The 24,741-nt window shown below is 38.8% G+C and overlaps 1 protein-coding gene across 2 annotated transcripts in view; it reads right to left on the minus strand.

Moving 5' to 3' along the window:
- Positions 1-603: 603 nt before the first annotated feature.
- AGK (acylglycerol kinase) overlaps positions 604-24,741 on the minus strand; it is an 86,018-nt gene continuing 61,880 nt past the window's right edge. For both annotated transcript variants that reach the window (XM_074267723.1, XM_074267722.1), the window contains exons 11-16: positions 13,317-13,374; positions 11,498-11,645; positions 10,849-10,946; positions 7,930-8,000; positions 3,970-4,054; positions 604-935 (exon numbers count right to left, since the gene is read on the minus strand). In XM_074267723.1, the coding sequence (XP_074123824.1) occupies positions 798-935; positions 3,970-4,054; positions 7,930-8,000; positions 10,849-10,946; positions 11,498-11,645; positions 13,317-13,374 (598 nt within the window). In that variant the 3' untranslated portion in view covers positions 604-797. The remainder of the gene's footprint in view (positions 936-3,969; positions 4,055-7,929; positions 8,001-10,848; positions 10,947-11,497; positions 11,646-13,316; positions 13,375-24,741) is intronic.

Raw genomic sequence — 24,741 nt, forward strand, 5'->3', positions numbered from 1 at the left:
CCTGAACTATGTTTATATTCATTTAAAATCAGGTGCATCACAATGTCATATTCCAACTTAAGGGAGAAGCAGCTATATTTGTGATTTCTGTTAAGGCAGGATCAAGTCAAGAGAAATGAAAATGAGGGCCTGCCAACAGGGGTCTCTCCTCAGAAGGTGCTGGGGACAGAAAAAGCCTTGAGAAAAGAGAGATATAAAGGGTGATAGGTTTTAATACTTGAAGGAGCTATAATTTCATCTGTGTAGATATTCCTATTAAGTGAAAACCCCTTTAGGATTAAGCCCTACTGGGGATGGCCAGAAATAGCTATCCTTTGCATCCAAGCTGGGGATGAGCCTTCGGACTCAGGTGACCAGAATGGTCCCAAAGAGTAACAGCGGAATTTGCGAACCAAGCTCACACTCAACCCTTTCCAGCTGAGGAGGACTTGACCAAGCTTCCATTCTACTGTCATTGCCTTGTTATGCTGACACAGCAGAGGAGCACTTTGGGGTGGGGGTAATAGATGCTCCCACTCTTTTCCATGTGCTGTTTGGCAGTATAAGAAACTCCTTGAAAGTCAGGATGCACACCAGGGGAAACCAAGATCCAAGAGGGTAGACTATCGAGCAAAAACTGAAGCACATTTTAATGGAAGTTGGCTACACGACAGATAGTGAACAGGACATGCTGGGATGCTCTTGAGTGGCATGGGGGCACTTTTCACAAGCAGCAACCCCCCAGACAAAGGTGCTGCTCTCCAGAGGAGGGCCTCACTTGCACAGTCCCCCGCTCCGAGAAGAGCGCCCAACCACATTCACTGCCCAGGCCCCTGCAGCATCTTCTCTCTCTGTCGTGGGTCACAGAAGAAGTGGAGCTTCTTGGGCAGCAGCGTCACCTCCACGCGCATGGCTTCGTACTCCTCACTGTCGATGCTGAAGGACCCACCTGTTCCCTATAGAGAAGAAGAAGCCCAGAGCGGAGAACTCAGCAGCCGCGGTACCACACGCTACCAATGGCACAGCATACAACTGGAACAGATGCAGTTCAATATCCTGAACACATCCTAACATGAGACTGACTTGAAACTCAAGCAGCTCCAACTTTAACTGTTCCCATAGCTGTTGGCACTGATTTTTTTCGTGGATTTCTCCCAACAGATTTCCCACGCACAAGTCAGGATCTCACAAGATTTCTTAAGAGATGTTAGCTGGCAAACTGTTCAGTGACCCTTTGGTTATTAGCAGCAAGTGAGGCATACAACAGGGAGACATGCTTACATTTGTCCCCACCACAGAGATGCCCAATGGAGAGCACAAATGGAAGAGGGCATTCCCACTGATGATGCTACAGCTCCTTTTTGTAGATGACATTATGCTAAGTGTATCAAGCTGTTGCATTAGATCAATTATCATTCAAAAAAAAAAAATTCTATGTTCACATAGAAAAAGGAGATGAGAATTACTTGTTAAAATCATGAGGCAAATTATATGGTCAGTCTCTAACTCTATCCCATTAGGAGATATACTGAACAATTAGGAGGGATGGATAGTGAACGCCACTCAGAACTAATAGGATAAAGCAGAGAAGGGAAGTAAAGACTCCTTTGGGGCACAGAGTATGATTTCAATGATTCTGAGATTCTTCCAGAAACACAGGCCCTTGTCAGTGGTGAAGCTATATGGCTAGTTATGGAAGCTTAGCTGCTGCCTAAGAAAGTTCAGAGTAAGAGCAAGGGAAATACAAATGATAGGTTTAAGTAAGCTGCTACTAATTACCAATGAAAATCATGCAAAAAAGCAGTGTAATTTATATCCACTAGATAAAACTATGACTAGAAAGAGATAGGCTAATCATAAAATGCCAAAGGGCACAGCAGGTAGAGCCCTGGGCCTGGAGTCAGGAAGACTCATCTTTCTGAATTCCAATCTGGTCTCCGACACTTACTGGCTCTGTGATCCTGGGCAAGCCACTTAACCCTGTTTGCTTCAGTTTCCTCATCTGTGCAATGAATTGGAGGAAGAAATGGCAACTCAGTCTAGTATCTTTGCTAAGAAAATGGGGTCATGAAGATTCAGATAGGACTGAAAAATGACTCGACAAAAATCTTATAATCAGAGAGCTACATTCCAGTTGCCATTCAGGCAACATCAAAACTATTCTAGGGATAGAACCTCAGTAACCCATCCTTTCCTCCATAAAGGACTGAAGGGAAAACATGGGCAATTTGCATTGGATAAAGAAGTTACAGATGACTTTAAGCATATCATGTTGAAAGGAGTGCTGATTCTAATGAAATCATATAGAGTACAGATGAAAGATGTTATTGCATGTGAGCAAATTGAGAGGTATAATGCTGTTACTAAAGGATGAATGAAAATCTTGGTTTAAGAACTTGAGGCAAGTCCTAAGCAGATATGGGCTAGAAAATGGATGAATTAGAAGGCTTTTCAGGAGATGATGACAGGTACATTTTGTTATTTTCAATAGAGAATTATATTGGAAGTCTTTTTATGACCTGAAGTAATTATTTTCGCATGTTACTTGGTAAAAGGGACATCTTCACCTATTAGTCTGTTGTCATTTTTATTTTTATTTACTTTTATTTTTTATTTTTCCTGAGGCTGGGGTTAAGTGACTTGCCCAGGCTCACACAGCTAGGAAGTGTTAAATGTCCGAGATCAAATTTGAACTCGGGTCCTCCTGAATTCAAGGCTGGTGCTCTAACCACTGCGCCACCTAGTTGCCCCTGTCATTAAATAACTGTAGATAAAATAAAATACTTGGGGGTCTACTTGTCAAGACAAACTCAGCAATTATATGAACACAACTATAAAACATTTTCCACACAAAGTCAAAACTAAACAACCGAAAAAATATTAATTGCTCATGGGTAGGTTGAACCAATATTATAAAAATGACAATTCTTCAATATCATACCAACCAAAACATTCTTTTATAGAACTAGGAAAAAAATTAAATGACAAAATTCATCCAGAAGAACAAAAACTCAAGAATATCAGGGGAATCAATTAAAAAAAAAATGTAAAAGAAGGTCATCTAGCCATACCTAAAGCAGTAATTATCAAAACAATTTGATACTAGCTAAAAAATAGTGATGATCAGAACAGATAAGGTACAAATTACATTGTAGTAAATAATAATCTAGTGTATGATAAACTCAAAGATCAAAGCTTTTGGAACAAAAACTGCTGGGAAAATTGGAAAGCAGTTTGGCAAAAACCATGTACAGACCAAATTTCACATCTTTTACCAAGATAAGGTCAAAATGGATAATGATTTACACCTAAAGGGCGATACCATTAGCAAATTAAAAGAACATGGAATAGCTTATCTATCAGATTTATGGACAAGGAGAGAATTTAGAACAAAGAAGATATAGACACCATTACAAAATAAAAAATAATTTCGAAAGTAAAAAATTTTTGCACAAACAAATCCAATGCACCCAAATTATAAGCATGCATTTTCATTTTATTCAAGTCTTCTTGTACAAAATTATTAACATGAAAATGTTTAAAAAAAAAAAAAAAAAAAAAAAGAACCCCCTCTGGGAAGGAGATATCAAATCCTGGCCTTGGAAGTGGTTTTTCCTTGTACTCTGTGAGGCAGAATATTGGACCTTTAGTGTTGGAGGCTACCATCTCTGAAATCACTCCAATGTGTTTTCACATGGAGGAATGAGAATGAAAGCTTTTATTTTATAGAATGCCTCAGCCAAAAAAAAAAAAAAGAGCAAAGTCAACTTAAAACAAAAAACAACTGCCACCACCCTGTTAAGTAAGGAGCATACATATTATTCACCATTAATGGATGAGTATATTGGGGGAGGTTATATAGCTAGAATGTCAGAAATGGAATTTGAATCCAGGTCTTCCAGCTCCAATCTGATGCTGATTCCATTATAAATGTTGCTATAGGGAAATAAAAAGACAAATGGTGCAAGCCTGTTACCTCTGAACGCTTACCTCAGGAAGAAGCAATGTGCACTGGCTGGCTTGGAGGTACTCGGAGCCTTCAGGACACACATGAGGGTCTCTCATCTTTTGACTTCTATTGAAATAGGAAAAAACAAGCTTAGAAACTTACAGAAATAACTGTAATAAGGAATTTACTGTGCTATAAAGGAGCAGGCTCAAGATAGAACTAAGGCTTGAGTGTACAGAAGCCAAAGATCGAAAATTCCCAAACATATCTGGTAGTCAAAGAAGGCCTATGGCCATTGAGCATTTCAAGACACAAAGCTTATCTTAGAAAACATGACTATGCATAACAAGGATTAGTTCTTTTATTCAAAGTAGTAATACTGCCTCCATTCATGTTCTAAGCTCTTAACCCAGAAGGAGCACACAGCTAGGAAGTATTAAGTGTCTGAGGCCAAATTTGAACTTGGGTCCTCTTGACTTCAGGGCTTTATTATCAACTATAATGAAATGAAGATTTGTGAAAAACAACAAAAGACAATAAAAGACAACATCCCTGTCCCCCATTTTTTACTTCTTGATATAAACCTAGGTTTCAACACTAATTGTTAGTGTTTAAAGTATTTACTTTAGTGTTAACACTAAATGGTATCAAAAATACTTTTTACTCTAAATGAAATCAGGTGTTCATCTAAGCATTGCTAAGAAATGTTAAAAAAAAAAAAAAATTAGTCCTTCATAGTCTATGAGTGCTTTCACCTAGAATAAAAATGTTAAATCACATTTGTAATACTTCAGGATTTACAAAACATTTTTCTTATAACACTTGGGAAGGGAACATTCTAAATGCCTCCATTTTATAGATGTCATTATAGTTGTAGAAAGAATACATGATTTGTTCCTGGTCATGCAAATAACTTCCTACCTTCTCACTATTACAGTAACTTTGTCAAAACTGCCCTTCAATTCATCCTATGCAGAGCTAACAAAGTGGAATTTCCTTAAGGAAATCTCTGACCATGTTGCTTTTCCACCAATAATGGAGTCAATCCAATGGGTTCCTTAGGGTCTCTAGAGCCAAATTCATCTTGGTGCAACTGAAGAAGCTAAGGGGTTAGAGGATCGGCCTCTGGTGCTCACTGGCTATATCACCTAAGGAAGACACATAATGTCCCTGGGCCTAAGTTTCTACAGCTGTTGCAAAACGAAAGGGTTGTTATTAGATAATTTCTGAGGTATTCTTTCAGCTCTAGGGTATGACTTTATGGCACTATGGTTAGCATGTAATGCCCTTCACCCTGATAACTGGGATTATGCTCCCCTTTAGGCATTCTTTGGGATTCAACCCAACTGGCTGCTTTGCTACTCCCCAGACGAGACATTGTAGCTACATTGTAGCTCTCCATCCTTATGCCTCTGGACAGGTTGTCCTCCATGCCTTTCTCACCCAAATTTTAAAAAAATTTCTAGCTTCCTTCCAAAATTCAAAGTTTGAATCTAGTACTTTACCCCAAACTAAGTGGTTATTAAATCTCCCAAATCCAATGGGTTTTTGACAAAAAGACTTAGGCATCAAATATCAAATTCCTTAAGGAATGGAGAAAAGATAAGAAATCTAATTGATCTAATGTTTATAGCCTAGTCTTCTAACTATGTCTTCAAACATAAAACCACCAGATTAAAAAACAAAACAAAAATAATTAAAAAAACAACTCTTGAAAGCCCAGATCTCATTTTATCTTTTCTGCTATCAATTATTCAGATGCAATGGATGCTGTTTCCCTGTAGGGAGCAAAAGTACATGAAAATGACACAAACCCTGAGTCTCCTCTTCTTTAAGATCACCCATCTGTAGTTATTGGACTAGACAAAGGTATGTGCAGTCAGCAGATAAGCCAGGTATTAGATGTAGATGAAGTTAGGCTAGAAGCCTGGATCTCAGAAGGAAGTATTTCTGGGAAATCACCAAATGACTTGGTAACTCTTGGGAAACAAATAGTTTAACAACCTAAATGGTAATTAGGGAGGAGACAGGGATGAGAGGGACAACAGAAAATCAGGAGAAACCAAAGAGGAGGCAGAAGCTTGATAAATACTGGCAGAAATCTTGGAGGGAAAAAAAGAAAGGAAGCGTGACTTTAGGGAAAAGACAAATATTCCCTAGAAGTACAGACATTGTAAAAGTGACACAGTTGGAAAATGGACTCTGGCTTAGAACAACCCTAAAAGGGTTCAAATCAATGAAAAACACAAAAACCCCAAACTCTTTGTTTCTCCTTTTCAATATTGTTCTAGTCAAGAAAAAAACATCCTGTTAACAGTTCAAGGCAACAAAGATATTAACTAAGGGTAAATGATCTGTCCTTTAGTCCTTACAAATTAATTTAAAATCAGAATTTTGGAGCTATAAAGAACCTCAAGATCTTCCAGTCTCTCTCCTTCCCTATTATCTAAAAGATGAGGATATGGAAGCCCTATTTTCTCAAGAAAGCAGAATAAAGAGAAGTGAGTCTCTCTTAGTTCTGCCTCAAACTATTTTGTGGATTTCAAGAGGGATCATAGCAGCAAGGAAGCCTTTCTTTGTATGAGAGTGGACAGAAAAAACTGATTCCACAAGACACACATAAGGGACACTTTATGATTCCACTAGAAAAAGCGGTCTAAACTCTTCTCATCTAAATAAAACCAGATGATACATGTTCTTCTCTAAAAACAATTTATTCATATATACATATGAACATACACATGCATACATGCACATATTTATACATATACTTAAAAAAAAATGCCCTGTCCCTTTCAATGGCTAGAGAGCTGGAATCAGGAATTCTTGTGTTGAAGTCTCCCTGCTGATATGCTGGTTGTGGAATTGTGGGAAGGTTACTGAGTGTTTCAGTGTCTTGAGCAACTCTTAAGACTTAGTCTCAGAAAAGCTACTGACCTGCACTGTTTCCTCACTAGAGAATTCCCTTTACCAATGAACTTACAGGTCTAGTCCTTATTCCCCATTCCTGATCTTGCCTTCCTAATGTGGCTAAAGGGTTCTTTTCTTAGAGGAACCCAGCACTACATGTGACTCTTTTCCTACCCCCTTCAAAAAGCCACAAGTACAACAGAATAAACTATTATAAGGACCTGAAACTTGACAAACAGAATTATCAGATCAGGAAGAGAGATTAATCCCATCACCAGAGAGATTTCATCATCATCTGGCCTCAGTGACAATTCTTCAAGAAAACAAAAGGCATTTTCCACACAGATAAACCCAAGATTGTGTTGAGTCTGAAGACTGCACTGAGAGTTGGGCCAGTCACAATAACCATGGGGACCCTGCTAGGATAAAGGTGCTTTTGCCCTCTTCAGGCAACAGAGGGAACACAGAACGAAAACTGACCAAGAGGCAGGGAAAGCCTCGGCCCAGGAACATGGTGGCCTCTCTAACTGCTCTTAAAGACCCAAAGGGCTGTGCAGTAGAGGCCTGGGGAAAGGGTTGTCCATCCACGATCTGGCAGGGGGCGGGTTTCCAAAGACCCTTGGTAACAAGCCTGTTCTGACACTCAGCAGCTAGTGTCTTGTCCCTCTCCCCTGCCCAAGCTCCCTTTATTGATGGCATCTCTCCTAATGGAAGTCTCTGGAGGCAGGGACTTGCCTCACTTTTGGTTTTATAGCCACCTAAGATAATTCCTGGTACATAGCAGGCATTTATCAAATGGTTGGTGGCTGGTTAATTAAAATTCTGGGGAAGGAAAGAGTCTCACTTTTCTTGTAAGTTTAAAAAAAAAAAAAGTGAAGCTGGTATGAAGTATATATGATATCATCAAGGTGGATCTGAGCATGAAAGTCCAATCTGACAAGCTAAACTAAAATCCAAGCAGAAGAATAAAAAACCCCATTAGATTCTTTCTTTTAATTCTCAGATAGTCCACTAGTAAATCTGGAGAACTCGAGGGTCTAAAATCTCACTTTTATCATTCTCCAACCCAGCATCTTTTCTTCTGTACTTACCCTATTGTGATAAAGTCACTTTTACTGACAGTATCTGGTTCAATGCAAATGTTCATGAAATCTTCTGTGCCCTGAGGAAAGAGAATTCAGAAAACTCTTATTAGTGTTTATAACACTGCAGCTAATGGGATTTAGCCTGGCTGTTATCCTTGGATTGTACATGGTTCCATTCAATTCAGTGAGGCTTTAGTAAGTAAATGTTGAATGTGAGGAAAACATGATGCTAAGTAAGTAAGAAAGATAAGTTTAGAAAGGACAGTCCCTGTCTCCCAGCCAGACTGAGAGATGGGGGTGGGGACAAACAGAAAGACAAAGGCGGGGGACAGAGAGGGGATGGGGGAAAAACAGAAACAAAGAGAGGGAGGAAAAGGAAGGGAGAGGGGAGAGGAAGGGAGGGTTTAGAGAGGTGGAGAGACTGGATAGATCAGTTGGATATCTTGTGTGAAGACTGTACTCTAGATCTCCAGGTTTAAAGACCAGCTTATAATACTACCCTTTTATTGCTCAACTTAACTTCTATAAATTCTACTAAATATGTAACCTCAAGCTTATCTAACTTATAAAACAAGATGTATTCCTACATAATCAGACTCCTACTCTTGATTCTTCCTGACCAGCCTTATTCTGGTCATCCTGATTATGAGGAGCTAACTGCAGCTCTAATCAGGAATAGTAAGTTTCTCCCCCCCCCCCCAGGCAATTGGGGTTAAGTGACTTGCCCAGGGTCACACAGCTAGGAAGTGTTAAGTGCCTGAGACCAAATTTGAACTCAGATCCTCCTGATTTCAGGGCTGGTGCTCTATCCTCTGCACCACCTGGCTGCCATAAATGATAGGTCTCTTTTAAAAAATTTTTTATTAATTTTATAATTATAACATTTTTTTACAACATTATCCCTTGTACTCCCTTCTGTTCCGAATTTTTCCCCTCCTTCCCTCCACCCCCTCCCCTAGATGGCAGACATTCCCATACATATTAAATATCTTATAGTGTATCCTAGGTACAATATACATGTGCAGAACCAAATTTTTTTGTTGTTGTTGCTCAGGAAGAATTGGATTCAGAAGGTAAAAATAACCTGGGGAGAAAAACAAAAAATGCTAACAGTTTACACTCATTTCCCAGTGTTCCTTCTCTGGGTGTAGCTGTTTCTGTCCATCATTGATCAATTGGAATTGGATTAGCTCTTCTCTATGTTGAAGATATCCACTTCCATCAGAATACATCCTCATACAGTATCATTGTTGAAGTGTACAATGATCCCCTAAGTTCTGCTCGTTTCACTCAGCATCAGTTGATGTAAGTCTCTCCAGGCCTCTCTGTATTCCTCCTGCTGGTCATTTCTTACAGAACAATAATATTCTATAACCTTCATATACCATAATTTACCCAACCATTCTCCAATTGATGGGCATCCGTTCATTTAATGATAGGTCTTAAGTAGAAATAACTCTGCCTCTACTGGCAACTGCCAGGCCAGGAATGACAAAACTAAGGTGGTATCTGGAATCACCAGTGAAGTCTCTCCACTCAGCAGCTTTGAAACTGTGTCACTATACAACCGGTTTGAGAAGATAACAATTGCCAACAGTAATTTATAATCCCTCCAAAATGCTAACAGGGGCAAATGCAGGACTCAGATATCATCCCCTGCCTGAGAGACTAAGGAAATGGTGACAAAGAGAACTAAGGAAATATTTAAAACTTAAGCGGCACTGACTTTAAAAAAAAAAAAAAAAAAAAGTGAAGCTGGTATGAAGTATATATGATCTCCTCAAGGTGGATCTGAGCATGAAAGTCCAATCTGACAAGCTAAACTAAAATCCAAGCAGAGAATAAAAAATCCCATTAGATTCTTTTTCTTTTAATTCTCAGATAGTCCACTGGTGAATCTGGAGAATACGAAGGTCTAAAATCTCACTTTTATCATTCTCTTAGATGAATGGCCATTACTTCTGCATCTTTGGGGTTCTTTTTCTTCTCTTTCTCTGCCTAATTTTAACTTGAGAATCAAATTACAGTTCAAATAAATACACTATCTAAATCTATAATGACACCTCACCTTTTTCACAGATTACAAACAGCAAAAGGTAAAGGTAAAGTCAATAGAGAGGATGGAGATATACTGGTTAAAAAATGAAAACAGCCTCTAAATGGTTATGTGGCACATCTTGGTAGGAAGGAAAAATTTTTACTTTCTCCCACTTTAGCAACACTGTAACCTTTTTGTGACTACATTGGTTTTTACATGTGAGTCACCTATGATTTTTAGTATTATTCAGCACATCAAATGACAGAAGATATTTTTCTATTAGTTCACAATGTAAAAAAAAAAAGGCACTTTAACAATCATTTTGGAAACTGTCTAAATCAGTGATTTTAAAGAATGTAACTTAGGTTTTAGGTCTGGGTCAAAATGCAAATCACATAAAATTGTGTCTTAAAATTTATAATGACAAGAGTGAATTGATGGGGCTGGTAGTCCTTGTGCCCTGTCAAAGTGGCTTTGAGGGCAGACAAGCTGAAGACTGCTCTAAGCCAATACTTCCAGGGCTAGAATTCTTTACTAGAGCTCAAGAAACTTTAAAACAAACATCCTCTCCAATGACACGAGTGTGGTAGGAAGATAAATGAACTGGAAATCAGATGATCTGATGATCAGACCTCACCTTTGTCACCTAGAAAGTGAAAAAGGTTAAACTCCATGTTCCATGATTCTGTATCTCACTAGTCTTATCCCACAGTGGTATGTCATTGCTTCCTTCAGACCTCTCCCCTGACTCCATCCTGACCCTTCCATCTCTCTCCTTTCACTGTTTACATTGTACAAAGCAAAACAATCAGTTGTAGAAAGACCAAGTGACCTATGATATTTCACTTAAGGACACAAAATACTGATTTCCAACATGACTCTCTTACCTGCAGGTCAGGCTGACTATTCCGTGTTGTGATGGATAATTCAAGGGTAGACAGCTGCACTTCTTTCCAGACCTCTGGCTTTGCCTTCTGGGAGACGGCTGTGTGGATCCATTAGGCAAAGGTCAATTACTTCCATTAGTGTTCCACTACTACCAATGCAAAATAAATGACTGGAGCCATCAGCTGCTCAGCTCCACTTCATTCTGCCTGCTCAAGCTGTCTGCTGTATCTACAGCACACCTCACTTAGACACAGAGGAGAGGGCGAGTCGGAGGCACTGAGGGAGTTCTGTGCAGGAGATATCCAAGAGCAGCAGCCAAAGGAAAGGGGGAGAGGGAGGCAGCATTCTTGAACACAGACTCAAAACAAAACAACAGCCATCTATGGGACTAGCATGCTGCCATTTAATGAATACTGCCTTGCTAACTGGAAGTAGGGGATGAACCAAATCACCTTTGAAGGTCTTTCCTAATTGGAATAAGGTCTCTATACTTACTTTTGAGAGGGGGCCATTGCACCCGTTTTGCATCCCCTACACCCATATTGTGCCTGGTATATAATAAATGCTAAATGATGAATTGGAGAAGCTGTTTGAGGTCAGTTTTAAACAGAGAAAGAGTATCCCAGTCCTCTAAACAACCTCTCTCACCTTCCTGAGAACGCGTCCAATATGATGCGAGCCTTCGGAATATCCTCCGGTATAAAGCAGGCCTGGGAGGTTTCTCTTCAGGTTCACTGGGGGGCCTCTCAGTGGGCCCCACATAGGAGATGGAGGCCTGATGTATTTGAGGCCACTCCTAGATTAAGATGAAGATTTAAAACATGTTAGTAATGCAACTCCTGGAGAGACTGGGCAGTGAATTAGGATGCGTGTATACATGTGCTGGAGAGGTTAACAGCCTCCTTTTTTCCCTGTGTGACTCTGCAAGTAATTTGAGGCCTGAATCCTAGAGCTGATTCCTCATCACAAAGAGATTGAAGGAATCCTTCCTTCAGACCAACAACTTGGTACATGACAGTCTTTCCTTCTGAGACAGGGAAAAAAACAAAGCTAATAGTACTAAGTGTGTGGAGTGGATTGGTTCATAAAAAGTTCATTTTACAGATACACATGATAATAAAAACAAAATTTGTTTTGATTGAGTTATATCAAGGATTACTTAACTGAAAGACAAAGATACTAATTTTCTGCTTCTAAATACATAATTAGGCCATCTCTGGATTCATTTATCTCTCACAAATTAGCTCTTCCTCCTCCTTGAACCTCTGAGCTCAGCAGTGCTGAATATTAATGCGTGTGTGTGTGTGTGTGTGTACATGTATATATAGCCTGTAAACGGGCATGTGATACAATGCTCTAAGACAGAAAACAGAGGTCCTAAAAAAGTTATCTTTGTTCAAGACAGGAGGATGTCCCAGGCAAAGATGTCTACTGTTCTAGTCTCAGAGTTATTAACCAGACTTGTGATTTCAATGCTAGAGAGTAATGGAACTTCCTGAGGAGGGTGTTTCTTTCATCAATGCAGGTAAGCACCTTCTCCACAACTGATGAATTCAAGCTAGTTGCTTGAGTATTACAAGCAAGTGACTTACTGCCACCAGAATCCTTAAATCCTAAAACTTTCTTTCCTTTCTCCATATAAATAGCTTCTTGGCCATACTTCTTTTATATAGTGTAATTTCTTCTTTTTTTGTGTCATGGACCTTTTGTTGAAATTTGTAGATCCTTTTGCAGAGTGTTTTTAAATACATAAATAAAATATATGGAATAAAAAAACTAATTATATTGAAATATAGTTTCATTGATATGAAATATATCAAAATGCATATTTTTCTAAAAGGTTCACAGATCTTAGGTTAAAAAGTCCCTAATATAAAGCCTTTTATGACTAGCTCTTATTTCTACCAATATTTATACTCTAAAAATCCAGTTAGTTATCTTGACTCTCCTTTTACACATCAGCCTACCAAATGCCCATTTGCTCACACATAATATTAATAATATATGTCTATTCCAACCTGAGATCTGTTCACCATATACAGAGATACACATCTAAACACAAACAAGCCTGTCTAGGTATATATACCCACAGACAGATTATACATATATAATACACACACAAATTTTTCCAAATACATGGGTATCTACACAGAAGTAAGATGCTTATAGTTTATTCAATCATAGGGAATAAATGAATAGGTTAAGTGATATTAGAAGGGTAGATGAAAGCAGGAGTGAAAATGGGTAGGTATGAAAGAAGGAAACTTATCAGCAAAAAGATTATTATTGTGGACATATTGTGTGTATTCTGTTGTAGAGATGTATTTATGCAGTTTGTCTGCAAAATGAGATGTCCTGTTCACTCCCATTTCCTTTTTCTACTACAAACAAAATGAAAAATGTAAACAATATATAAAAATGCAATGTTCTTCTAAGTGTAATTTTCCACATTTTATGTTTTACTTACCTTAAGAGTACTAAAAAAGTGAGCAGCTTTGGTTTTTAATGGTCCAAGATACCAGTACCTGAAAAGGTTTTAGATGAAATTCTGATTAGACAATATGATGAGCAATATTTCCAAAAGTCCTATCTGCACCATTCACAACATAAATGTAAATATTCATACCCTCAAGTACATAGTGATAAATACCTCAAGACTATAGTGATAAGAGGGATATATCTAGACCCGAGTCAGAAAAATGAATCTGTGTCAGTATATAAAAAAAAAAATTCTTTTACTGGCATGTATGGGTCAATAACAGATATTTCTATATGATAAGAGGTCAATCCAGGAGGGAAATCTCTTGCGGAGAATGATGAGAAGACACAGGCAAGAATGACATAAAATAAAAGTTTGGATAGACTGTGAACTGAGCCATTAGAACCCTGAGAAGAAGTACTACCCACTGAAGTATGATGGAGAAAGCAGTAATGTTAGGTTCTTACTAAGTGCTAATGAGATAATGAGATATTAGGTTTAGATATTAGATTGAGAGTCTTGTCTGGACCAGACTTGAGGCAGCTCTCCGGAAGAAGAAGTCATTACTCTGGACCAGAGTTGGCAGAAACTGTCTGGAAACAAGGGCTCTCTACAGGAAGAAGAATCTGTCCAAGAGATTTGAGTTGACACAGCAGTTCTCCTCCCAAAGAGTGATCGGCAGCTTCTGGAGACAATAGCATGTTACATATTAGTGTCCACAACATGGGGCAAGGACTCTTGCTTATCCTGACAAGGACTTATTCTGAGCCCTTCAGAGGAGCTAGACTGGACCATTGCAATTTAGCGCCCGAACAGGGAAAGACATGATCCTGATTCCAGTGGAAAAGACTTTTTGATACAGAAATAATTGTGAGTAACAAGGAAACTTTGTTAAAGATTAAGTGAGTGTTCTAATAGACAAATAAGGAACTTAACCTTGTTAAGGGCTAAACCAGCAATCTCTTATAGCTGAAATGGGGCAGATGTTAGCTAAAAACATTCCCTCAATCTCAGCCAACTCAGCCCCAGCGGCAGCCTCAGCTCCACCCCCAATCAAGAGTGGTACTATAGAGAGTAGAATTAAGATAATTGAGGAGCAGAGTTTACTTGTAACGTGGGTACAGATTGTTAAATTCTTGGCTACATTAAGACGCACATTCCCTTGGTTCTTAGAGGAAGAAAAAATAGATGTAGATAACTGGAAGCTAGTGGGATTTGAAATGAAAGAATTTCACGAAAAAAATGGGCCTCGTTCAATTTCTGCAGAGGTATTTTATATCTACAACATAGTTCAATTAGCCTTAAACTATCGAGCAAGTTGTAGGAGAAAGAAAAGTTTTAAAAATGAACAGAAGAAGAAGTGTGAGGAAAAAAGGAAAGATCAAGATCTTGCCCAAGAGCAAAGGGATTTAAATGAGGAATTAGGGTGTGATGACTCTGATTCTCTTAAAGTAGCTTCAACCCCACCTAGAGAGCAGATTATTGACAGGCCCACATCAACTCCACCTTCAGAGGTGGAGGAAGAAGGAGGAGGGGAAGAGGCAGAAACACAAACAGAATTGCCTGTGAAGCAGCCTAAGCCTATGACAAGATTAGAAAAAGCATTGGTTAAGGCTAAGAGAGAAGGAAAGGATATAAGTGATTTTATACATGCATATCCTGTGATTGAAGACACTGACTCTGTAGGTCAAAAAATGAGAAGATATGCACCTTTAGATTTGAATAAAATTAAAGATTTGAAAAAAGGTTTTATCCTTTATGGGGCTACATCAGCTTATGTTAAAATGTTACTAGATGGTTTGTCTTATGAAGTCCTAACCCCGAACGGTTGGAAATCCATAGCAAGGACATGTCTAGAACCTGGACAAAATTTGTTATGGCTTGCGGAGTTTCATGAATTATGTAAAATCCAAGTCAAATGCAATTTGGAAATAGGAGTTAACACAAAATTCACTTTTGAGCACTTAGCTGGTGAAGGTCAGTATGGAGAGAATTCAGAACAGGTTAAATATCCCATGACAGTGTATAAGCAAATTGCTAAGGCTGCAATAAAAGCTTGGGGTGTCCTCCCTGGACAGAAAGATCGAGGAGAGGCTTTCACTAAAATAGAGCAAGGTCCCAATGAACCTTTTGCGGATTTTTTGGGACGTTTGCAAACTGCTGTTAGAAGAACTATTGGAGAAAATGCAGCTACAGAAATAATGACCAGACATTTGGCTAAGGAAAATGCCAATGAGATTTGCAAAAGAATTATATGGGGATTAGACAAAGATGCTCCTTTAGAGGAGATCATAAGACGCTGTGCTACAGTGGGAACAAATGCTTTTTATACCCAGACTATGATGAACGTGGAAAGACAGGGTCCCTGCTGGCAAGGGACTTCTGGAGAAACTCAGTGATGTTTACAATGTGGAAAAATTGGACATCGAAGAGCTCAGTGTAAATATGGAGATAGAGTGAGAAGACAGGGTGAAAGAAGACCTAAAACCCCATGTCCAAAATGCAACAGAGGACTCCATTGAGCATCAGAATGTAGAATAATTCAGGGAAATAAGATGAGGGGCCCAGGTCCAGGGCCCCAGGCAAAAAAGACTTGGGGCATGATGGCAGCTGGTGTCACACCCAAAGAGCCTTTAGAAGGTCAGGTCTCTGATGTGATCAACCAGCAGAAAAGCAATCACATGGCAGAAAGGGATTACCTGATAAGTGAGCCAAAAGGCAATCAGATTGCAAAAATGGATTACACTTGGGGAGAATACAGGCCTTTTAAACCAACAGGGCTGTATCCAGTGCAAACAACTCCAATGTAATTGCCAGATGATGAGAAGAGATTTAGGAAGTGGTAAATAGAAGGAAATTAGATAGGTTAACTGCCTGGGAGAGAGGGTTTGCTTGTATTTCTTCAGCAGGAGAAGGAATCAGATGGGTGCCAACGAGTCGTATTCGCCTTGTCCATCAGAGAGAGACAGAAAAAGAGAAAGACCTCAAAACAAAGGAGAAGATCTAAGAAATATCTGACCCTGAAAGAGCATGGCTGATAAGAAGACTGTTAAAGAACTTTAAAACCAGCAGGAATCATTGGACTTCCTAACACAAGATGAGACTAATGGACAATGGACATTTATAAATTCTCAATTTATGATTATTTGATCATGTTATTTGTTGCATACTTCTAGCATGTTATGTTACTATGTTACTATGTGTTTATGTAATCTATGTAATTATGTGTAATGCCTCCCATATTGATGGATTTATGTTTCAAGGTCATGACCACCCTATGTTCTAAATCAAAAGAAAGGAAATGTTAGGTGTAATATTCTTAAATTGTGAGGGTCTGGTCGTCTCTCAGTTGTGATCCTTCTCTGGGAGGAGGTTTCTTTTCTGTATGATCTTTTCCTCTATGAGCAGGTTTCTTGGGAGGCTTCTGGAGCCTCCAGCCAGCCTCTTCTTCTTCCTGAATCCTGGCTCTGAATCTCCTCCAGCTCTTGTCCTTCCCCAGGCAGACTGCTTGTCTAGGCCCAATGTTGCCTCTTTTATCCTCCCAGAGAATGGGCATGGTTTAATGCAAGGGCTTCTGAGAAGAACCACTTCAACCAATGAGCTTGCTCCTCTTAGAATTCCTAAGGTGTAAACTCCCTTTAAAGGCCCAAGCCAAAGGTCTGAGCCAGAGAACTGTCAAGTCAACCTGAGTTCTCACCTTGTAATTGTCCAGACAACCTGAATTCTCACCTTGTCACTGTCCAGACAACCTGAGTTCTCACCTAGTAATCCTAACAGGTTCTTGCTAAGTGCTAATGAGATAATGAGATAACTCCTGGGGAGGAGCTTGCATGCTTAGGAGGAGCAAGTTAATTGGCTGAAGATGGAGAGTCTAGTCTGGGCCAGACTTAAGGCGGCTCTCTGAAGGAAGAAGTCTCTCCTCTAGACCAGAGAACGATCGGCAGTTTCTGGAGACGACAGCACGTTACACCCTATAAAATCTACTTATGAGCCATCCCATGTCTGGCTGCCTTCCTTTGGGGTCAGTGTGTCTCTCTGCCTTGTGGTATATTTCTCTCCCCAGGAGTTCACAGAAGTAAAACTCCCAGTAAAGATCAGAACTAGAGAATTGTCAAGTACCGACTTAGCACTTAGTAAAAACCTAATATCTCATTATCTCATTAGCACTTAGTAAGAATCTAACACAGTAATATCTTTGTAGAGGAAGACAAGCCCATTAGGACTAGTGCTGCTAGTACTAATGTGCAGATATGGGGGACTGAGTTATAATTAAAGTGGTATGTAAATAGTAAATTTTTATATGACGATTTACAGGGAAGAAGTAGTCAGCAACAAGGTTTAAGAAGCACTCAAAGTATTACCTTATATATTTATATTAAGGTCTAAAAAACAACTGGCTTCTCCACATTATCTGCCTTACAATTCAACATATATTTACCAGGCTCCTAATATTGCCCAGAATTATGACAAATGCTATAGGATCCAAGAAAAATAAGTGACTTGATCTCATACTTGAAGGAATTTATAATCATGTCAGGGAGATACAATACATAAAATAGAGGACACTGAAAAACATGTGAAAAAAAAAAAAAAGACTTGGGTTCATTGCAAACAGCAGCAACTAGTATCCTTCATAGTTTCATTCTCATGTGTCACAGAAACCAAAAGACTTAATTACTGAGGGTGGAGCATTCTAGAATCCTTCAGAAAGTTCTCCTCTCTGTCCAGTCCAACAAGCAGATTTCTTTGATTTAAGTGAGAACAGCTATATTCAGTCAATAATGACCTTATGAAGTAAAGTGGGAGAGCTGTTTGGGAGAGCTAAAAAGGTTAAGGACAAAATCCAAAGATCATTTTTATTTTTGCCACATGAGTTTGAGTGGAGTGACTTAAAAGCTGGGGAGGAGAGAAGGGGGAGTGTAAGGGCAGGATCGAGGGAGTTAGGGAAGAGTTGGGGAAAAGCTAGGGAATACTCATGCTGTGTCTACATGAGTAAGTCACTAGACGAGCATATAATGAGAATCCTGAGAATGTCTAAAATATTTTAACAAGACAGTCTAAGGAAAATGACCTTCTTTTGTGTGCAATTATGGCTGATAATAGGAACAGGATGGGCTTGTTTTAGCATTTACATTATTTTTGACAAAGGAGAAAGAATGAGCTCGTTTAGAATTCACATCACTCATCCACCTCCAACAGCAAAGAATACACATTTTCTCACTGTTCGTTTTGTATAACAACCAGTGTTTTAATAAGAAGCTTTCTTGTGTTTCATATGACATAACTTTAAATAATGTTTAACTTATGAAAACTGTCCTAAAATTCTGTATACAAGGAGCCTCTTAAGTCATGGTCAGAGTAGGCATCTGTCTGTCTCCTCTTAGAATTTGCCCTGGTTGGCTGAAAGAAATAAATAGCTCCTTGTTTCACTCTTAGTTGACTCCTTACTTAGTATGTGACCCCAACCTTGTTTGGCGAGTAACAACATTTTGGGATCCCTACAAATCCCACTACATGATAAAAGTATTAAAAGAATATAATCTAGTATCTAGATAAATGGTACGAACATCAAGGGCCAAAGATTTCAAGAAGAAAAGGGTAAAATAAGCTCTAAATTACTGGGAAAGGCTTAAAGGAGAAGAGAAACCAGAGGCAGGCCTAGAATATAGAAGAGATGCTCAGAGAGCACTATAGCTTGGGGGGAGGGGAAAGAGCAGGAGAGAAAATCAGAAACAATCAAGGTGTAAGAAAAACCAGAGTATAAGTCAGAAACAAGTATACATATTCAATGTGGTTAACAGTTAAGTGTTACCATATGCAAGGAACTAAATCCACACAAAAATAATTTGCCTTTAAGAAATTTATAGATCATTGAGGAATATTAAGAGACAAGATCAGGCAAGTAGAATAGGACCATATTATGGGGGAATCTTTTATCTTTTTTCTTTTCACAGTATATATGCATGAGTAATTTTTTTTTTAAATAATATTATCCCTTGTATTCATTTTTCCAAATTATTCCCCCCCCCCTCCATTCCCTCCCATGGGGGAATTTTTTAACATCACCTCCAATTCAAAGTTAGAAAGAGAAGTTAAAACTTGATTGTTAGGGAAAGGAAAGTTATTAAAGTTTATAATCAGAATGATTTGATTCCCACTGATAAGGCTGACCTTTTTTTCTATTCTTCAATAGGTAAATTCTCTAAGTTATGTAGTTTGCTTCCTACAAAAAATTCTATTTCTTCAACTGCAAAACTGTGGCGACCACGTTAGCACCCTGAGTACCTTAGAATCAGCCGGAGTCAGGATAAGCAAAAGTCTTTATTCTTGGTCTTTAGTGGTAGAAGTGAAGAGAGTGGATGCACAGGATCACCCGTAGGATCTCTGCGACCTCACCTCTTCGTCTCTCTTGCAGAAGTGACCCTGGCTAGTCTCCCTGCACCTCCTAGTCCCTCCCACAATTCTCTGTATATACCAAACAATTGAGCCAGCACAGGATAGTGGGAAGGGCCATTTTCCAAGCACATTCTTATAGAGTATTGTCCAATCGGTAATTAGCCTCAATACTCCATTGTCCGACCTTAGTGCATTGACTCAAGAGTTTCAGCCCTTCACACAAAACAGGTAACCTTTTCTTCTAAACTGCCAGATGCCCACACATCCCAGCAGCTGTGACTTGGTACTACACAGTTCTCTATTAGGCTAGGGAACACTTCTGTCCCCTTGTTTCTTTCCAGAGCACTTCAGGCAGTGGCCAGTCCCATTTAAGATGTTAAACTGCATATCAAGCAGCATGCTAAAGCATCAGGCAGCTGTCACCAGACAGAAGATGGCTGCATTCCCAGCCAAGTCTGGAGGACATTTCTATCAGTGCTGAGCTGCCTGCACTCCATTAGTGATTAATGCATCTTGGCATCTGCACAATCTCAAATATTTCTCAAAAAGCCTCCAGAATGGGATAAACTGAGTGAAGACTTCTCATGACAAAGTGGCCTTGAACTATTCCCTAATTGTGACTTGAGACTTTGTAATAGTTAATTTTGTTTATCTAGGATGAACATTTCACCCCCTTTCTCCCCAATCTCCCCCTCACTCCCACCTCTTAATCAGCATTTAAGCACTTCTTTTAAAAGTGATGATGGCTGTGGCAATTCAGGTAACAATTCTCTCATCCAAGAATATCTGCTTGTTTAGCAGTTCACTAGGGAAATTTAAATTAAGAGTTTGTTATTTACTAGTATTGCTTTGTTTGTGGGATAGATTTCCTCATTTACAATATAAGCCTGGACTTCCCAGACAATGAGAGAAAAGGGTGTGTGTAGGGGGCTTCTGCATTTAGGCTTTATTTAATCTTGTGTTTTGCAGTTTGTGCTTTGGACTCTCTACTGACCTTGTCTGTTGGGAGTTGGCCTTTGTCACGAGATCATAATAAATTTTTTCTTTTTATCTTGAGATTTTAATTTGGGTAAGGGTCACTGTCCTGCACAGTTTTGAGGGCTCATTCTGGGATATTTCCTGTTCATGAGGGGTCTCTCCTATACTGAATCCTTGGGCAGGAGCTCTCTGGAGAGTTCTCCAGTGATCTTTAGACTTGGCTCAAGAATTCCTGCTCCAATCAGGTAAATTCCCGGAGAGACATTCAGAGAAAGCAAAAATGGAAGAGGGCTAGCAAAGATAAGCCATCTGAGAAAAATTTAAAATTGGTCAGGTAAGTGCCCAACTCAGGTAGGGCAAGAAACTGATGAGGGAAGGACAGATTTTAAGTGTGAATGAGATGAGGTGAGATCTTTCAAGACAGTTATGAAAATCGAGTAAGGCTTCATCTACTTAAGAACTGGAGTAGGCCTGAAGGTCTTTCTTTGAGCATTGATTCAAGGGCACACCTAAGTCCCCTTCCCATGACATTATTTTCTCCCTACTTCCATCAAATATGGGCAACTATGTACTTATTGGCCAAGGCCAATTTCTTGGGTAGTTCCCATGTAAACTTTAGAATGTAAGATCCTCAGACAATGAGGATGATAGTCAGTGGTGGTAAAACCCATCCCAAAAGGTGTCTCCTCCTTTTGATTGCTTGCTTCACAGGAGGGATGCCCGCTTCTTGCAAGAACGTACAATAAACTTATGTTTTGTTCCTAAAAGATCTTTCCAGCTTTTTATTAAATGGTGACCACTCACCATTCTGAGCCACACAAGTGGGTCAAGTTGATCTGTAAAAGAAGGGAGTTTCCTGGTCTCTCAGGCTCCGGGAAGTCTACGAGAGGGGGTTTTTCCCAGGCTGGGCCTTTTTTTAAAGCAAATCCGCCCCCCCCCCCCCCTTCTCATCCAACAAACTTCCATTTTTGCCATTAATATTTTGGGTTCATGAATTCTGTCACAAGGACCTGAACCTCCAATCAAAAGGAGATTCTCCCACAACAACTTTTCTGCCACTAAAACCTCATCAAGAAGACTTTCCCTTTGCAAGAATTAGTGAGCCACCTGGGTGACTTGGATTGTGAGAATTTAAGGCTCCCATTTCCCTTTGAACAGTTCAAGTCCTAAGAGTTCTCACATTTTCCTTTGGTAATATCGAGTGAGTCCTCCATAAAAAGACTAAGATACTATGAACCTTGGGGAAGGACAATCTAGTTAATTCTAAAAAAACTATCTAGTGTCCTGGGAAGATGGCCTTTTAAAAAGAACTGGGATGAAGCACCAAGATGTATAAGGATTAAATACTATTGTTTGGTTGGTTTGGGCAGGGTGTGTCAGTAGCTCAGAGGAACTGTCCATCCCCCAAAGGCTGGGTGTAAATTCAAAGGAGCCTGTCATATGTAGATGTAAATTGAATTTTTTTTATGGAATAATTCACTGCATACACTTAGGATTATTGTCTTCTTGGTGTATTACCTTCATGCTTTTCTTTGTCTCAAAAGGAAAGACTGTTATGCACCTTCAATCTCTTTGTGTTAAAGAATCAGCTCTCGGATTCAGTCTTCAAATTAGGAGGTAGTGATATATAATTTCTAGGGACACAGCAATGACTTTGAAGTCCCCTAATTTTAGGGGGGTGGGTTTCTGTTCTAACAGTAAGTCATTAATCCTAAATCTTCTGGCTTTCGAGTTTGCCTCAGCTTCCCACACTCCCAATCTAAGAACAATAATCTGTCTGATTCTGAATAGACCACTCCTCAAATCACTGCTGACTGCAAATAGCTTTTGGCCTTAGAATAGTCCTTCAGACTAAACTTCTGAGATAAAAGTAATAATCCATTGGTCAAGTGAGAACCAAACTTCTGAGACAACCACTCCTTGTCCAACACTGGGCAATAGAATCACATGTCAGTGATAGCAAGCTAGATAAAGGGGGTCCCTCCCCTCTCTCTCTCTCTCCCTCTCTCTCTCTCTCTCTCTCTCTTTCTCTCTCTCTCTCTCTCTCTCTCTCTCTCTCTCTCTCTCGCTCTCTCTCGCTCTCTCTCGCTCTCTCTCTCTTAGTACTCTGCTAATTCTCTTGGAATTTAGTCCTCTTGTAATGGCGTTATAATTACAATAAAACTTTGCCAGGAAATGGGTTCAAGACTACAAATTCCTTTGAGACACCTCTCAACATTGGCCTATGACCCCAAACTTTTGGGGTTCCTTTCCCAATCCCAACAGGGAGAACCTAGCAATACCAGATCTCAAGCTATATTGTTAAGATATAATCATCAAGAGGTTTAGTCTTTGTTAAAAAACAAACAAACAAAAAAAAAAACATAAAAGCTGACCATTGAAAGAAATCAGATTGTCAATATCTGGAAACAATCAAATATAGTAGGAGAGTGTTTGATAAAGCCAGGGACATTAACTATTACAGTTAATAATGTGTACAGTTACTCTATAGATAAACAAAAATTACTGGGCCGGGGGGAGGGAGGAGGGAGGAGCTAAAAAGAAAGCAGAAGAAGAAATGAAGAAATAAGTCTAAATTTGGAGTGTTAATCCTGGGATTTGTGAATTTGATGTATTTGGTACTTATGTTTCAACATAATTCATTTCATTTTTAATCTTATGTATTTTATTTTATGCATTTTAAAAACATTATTCTGAAAAGGGGTCCAGAGGCTGATAAACTGATTGCCAAAAAAGTCTGTGACACACATAAGTTAAGAACACTCACTTTAGACAACTATGTTAAGCTACAATATGTTACAAATGAATACATTAAAAATTAGATGACAAAGGAAGGAGATGTTTTATAACTATGAGTGGAGGAGGGAGAAAATTCTTAACTAAATAAGAGAGAGATGATCAGAAAAGAACGTGTAATTACAAAGATAAACAGGAGCAAAATGAGTTGGTAATAATACATGAGAGGAAAAACAGGAAGTTGTTTACATTTTATTCAATAAAATTATACTGTAAATAGAAAGCTCAGGATTAAAAGGCCATTTAAAAAAAAAGAAAGAAAGCAGCTTTCATTTGCATGGATTTGGCCATGTCAAAAAACTTTTGGGCAATGTTATTGTATCATAAGAAATGACAAAAGGAATGGTTGAAAAAAATCTGGGAAAACGAGTATGAACTTATGCCCAGTAAAGTCAGCAGAACCAAGACAATTCATACAGTAATAACAAATATGAAAGACTTATGATAACTGGTAATTGCTGTAATCACCCGATACTGCAAGACTTATGATGAAGTATCAAACCCTTACCTCCTGAAAGTGGGAAGGTCTATTCTGGGTTTAGAATGACATACTTGTGTGTGCGTGTGTCTTAGCACAGACAAATGCACAAATATGTGGATTTGCATTCAATGTTATATGAATAATGTTTCTTTCTTTCTTTCTTTTTTTTAAAGAGAGGTTGGTGGGTAGGAAGAGAGGAGAGCTAAAAATAGACATTTTTTTAAAAGGAAAGAATTACCAAATTTTTTTTTAATACATTAAAAAACAAATTTTCTAAGGAAATACAGACTGCTTTGGAAGTGATTTTGAATTATTATAAACTTAAACAACAAGCTATATGTAATGAAGATTCTTAGTTTCAGATATAACCCTCTTTTTCTGTTCTGCTTTATTAAGGTAAATATTCCTTTTTTGGTTGGTATTCATTAAATGAAGAATAAAAAAATAAAATCTTCAGCAGATCCCTATTGCAGATAGAATAAAATTCATACTTGGGTTACCTGGTTTTGAGACCCTTGATATTTTGGCATAGATCTTCATTTTCCCATGTTATCCCTATGACTGACTCAACAAAATTGGAATACTCTTTTTCCTGAAAATACTCTCCCATTTTCACGTCTTTCTTCATGTTCTTTCTCCGGCTTGGAATTTTTGTTTCTTGAAAAATATTCATTCAAAGCTCAGTTCAAACATCACTTCTTCCATGAAGCCTTTCCTGATCATCTGATCTGTAACATCATCAGCTGGCAGGACCTCTTATGC

The sequence above is a fragment of the Sminthopsis crassicaudata genome, chromosome 5 (genome assembly GCF_048593235.1).
Source record: "Sminthopsis crassicaudata isolate SCR6 chromosome 5, ASM4859323v1, whole genome shotgun sequence".
In the NCBI taxonomy this organism is placed as follows: Eukaryota; Metazoa; Chordata; class Mammalia; order Dasyuromorphia; family Dasyuridae; genus Sminthopsis; species Sminthopsis crassicaudata.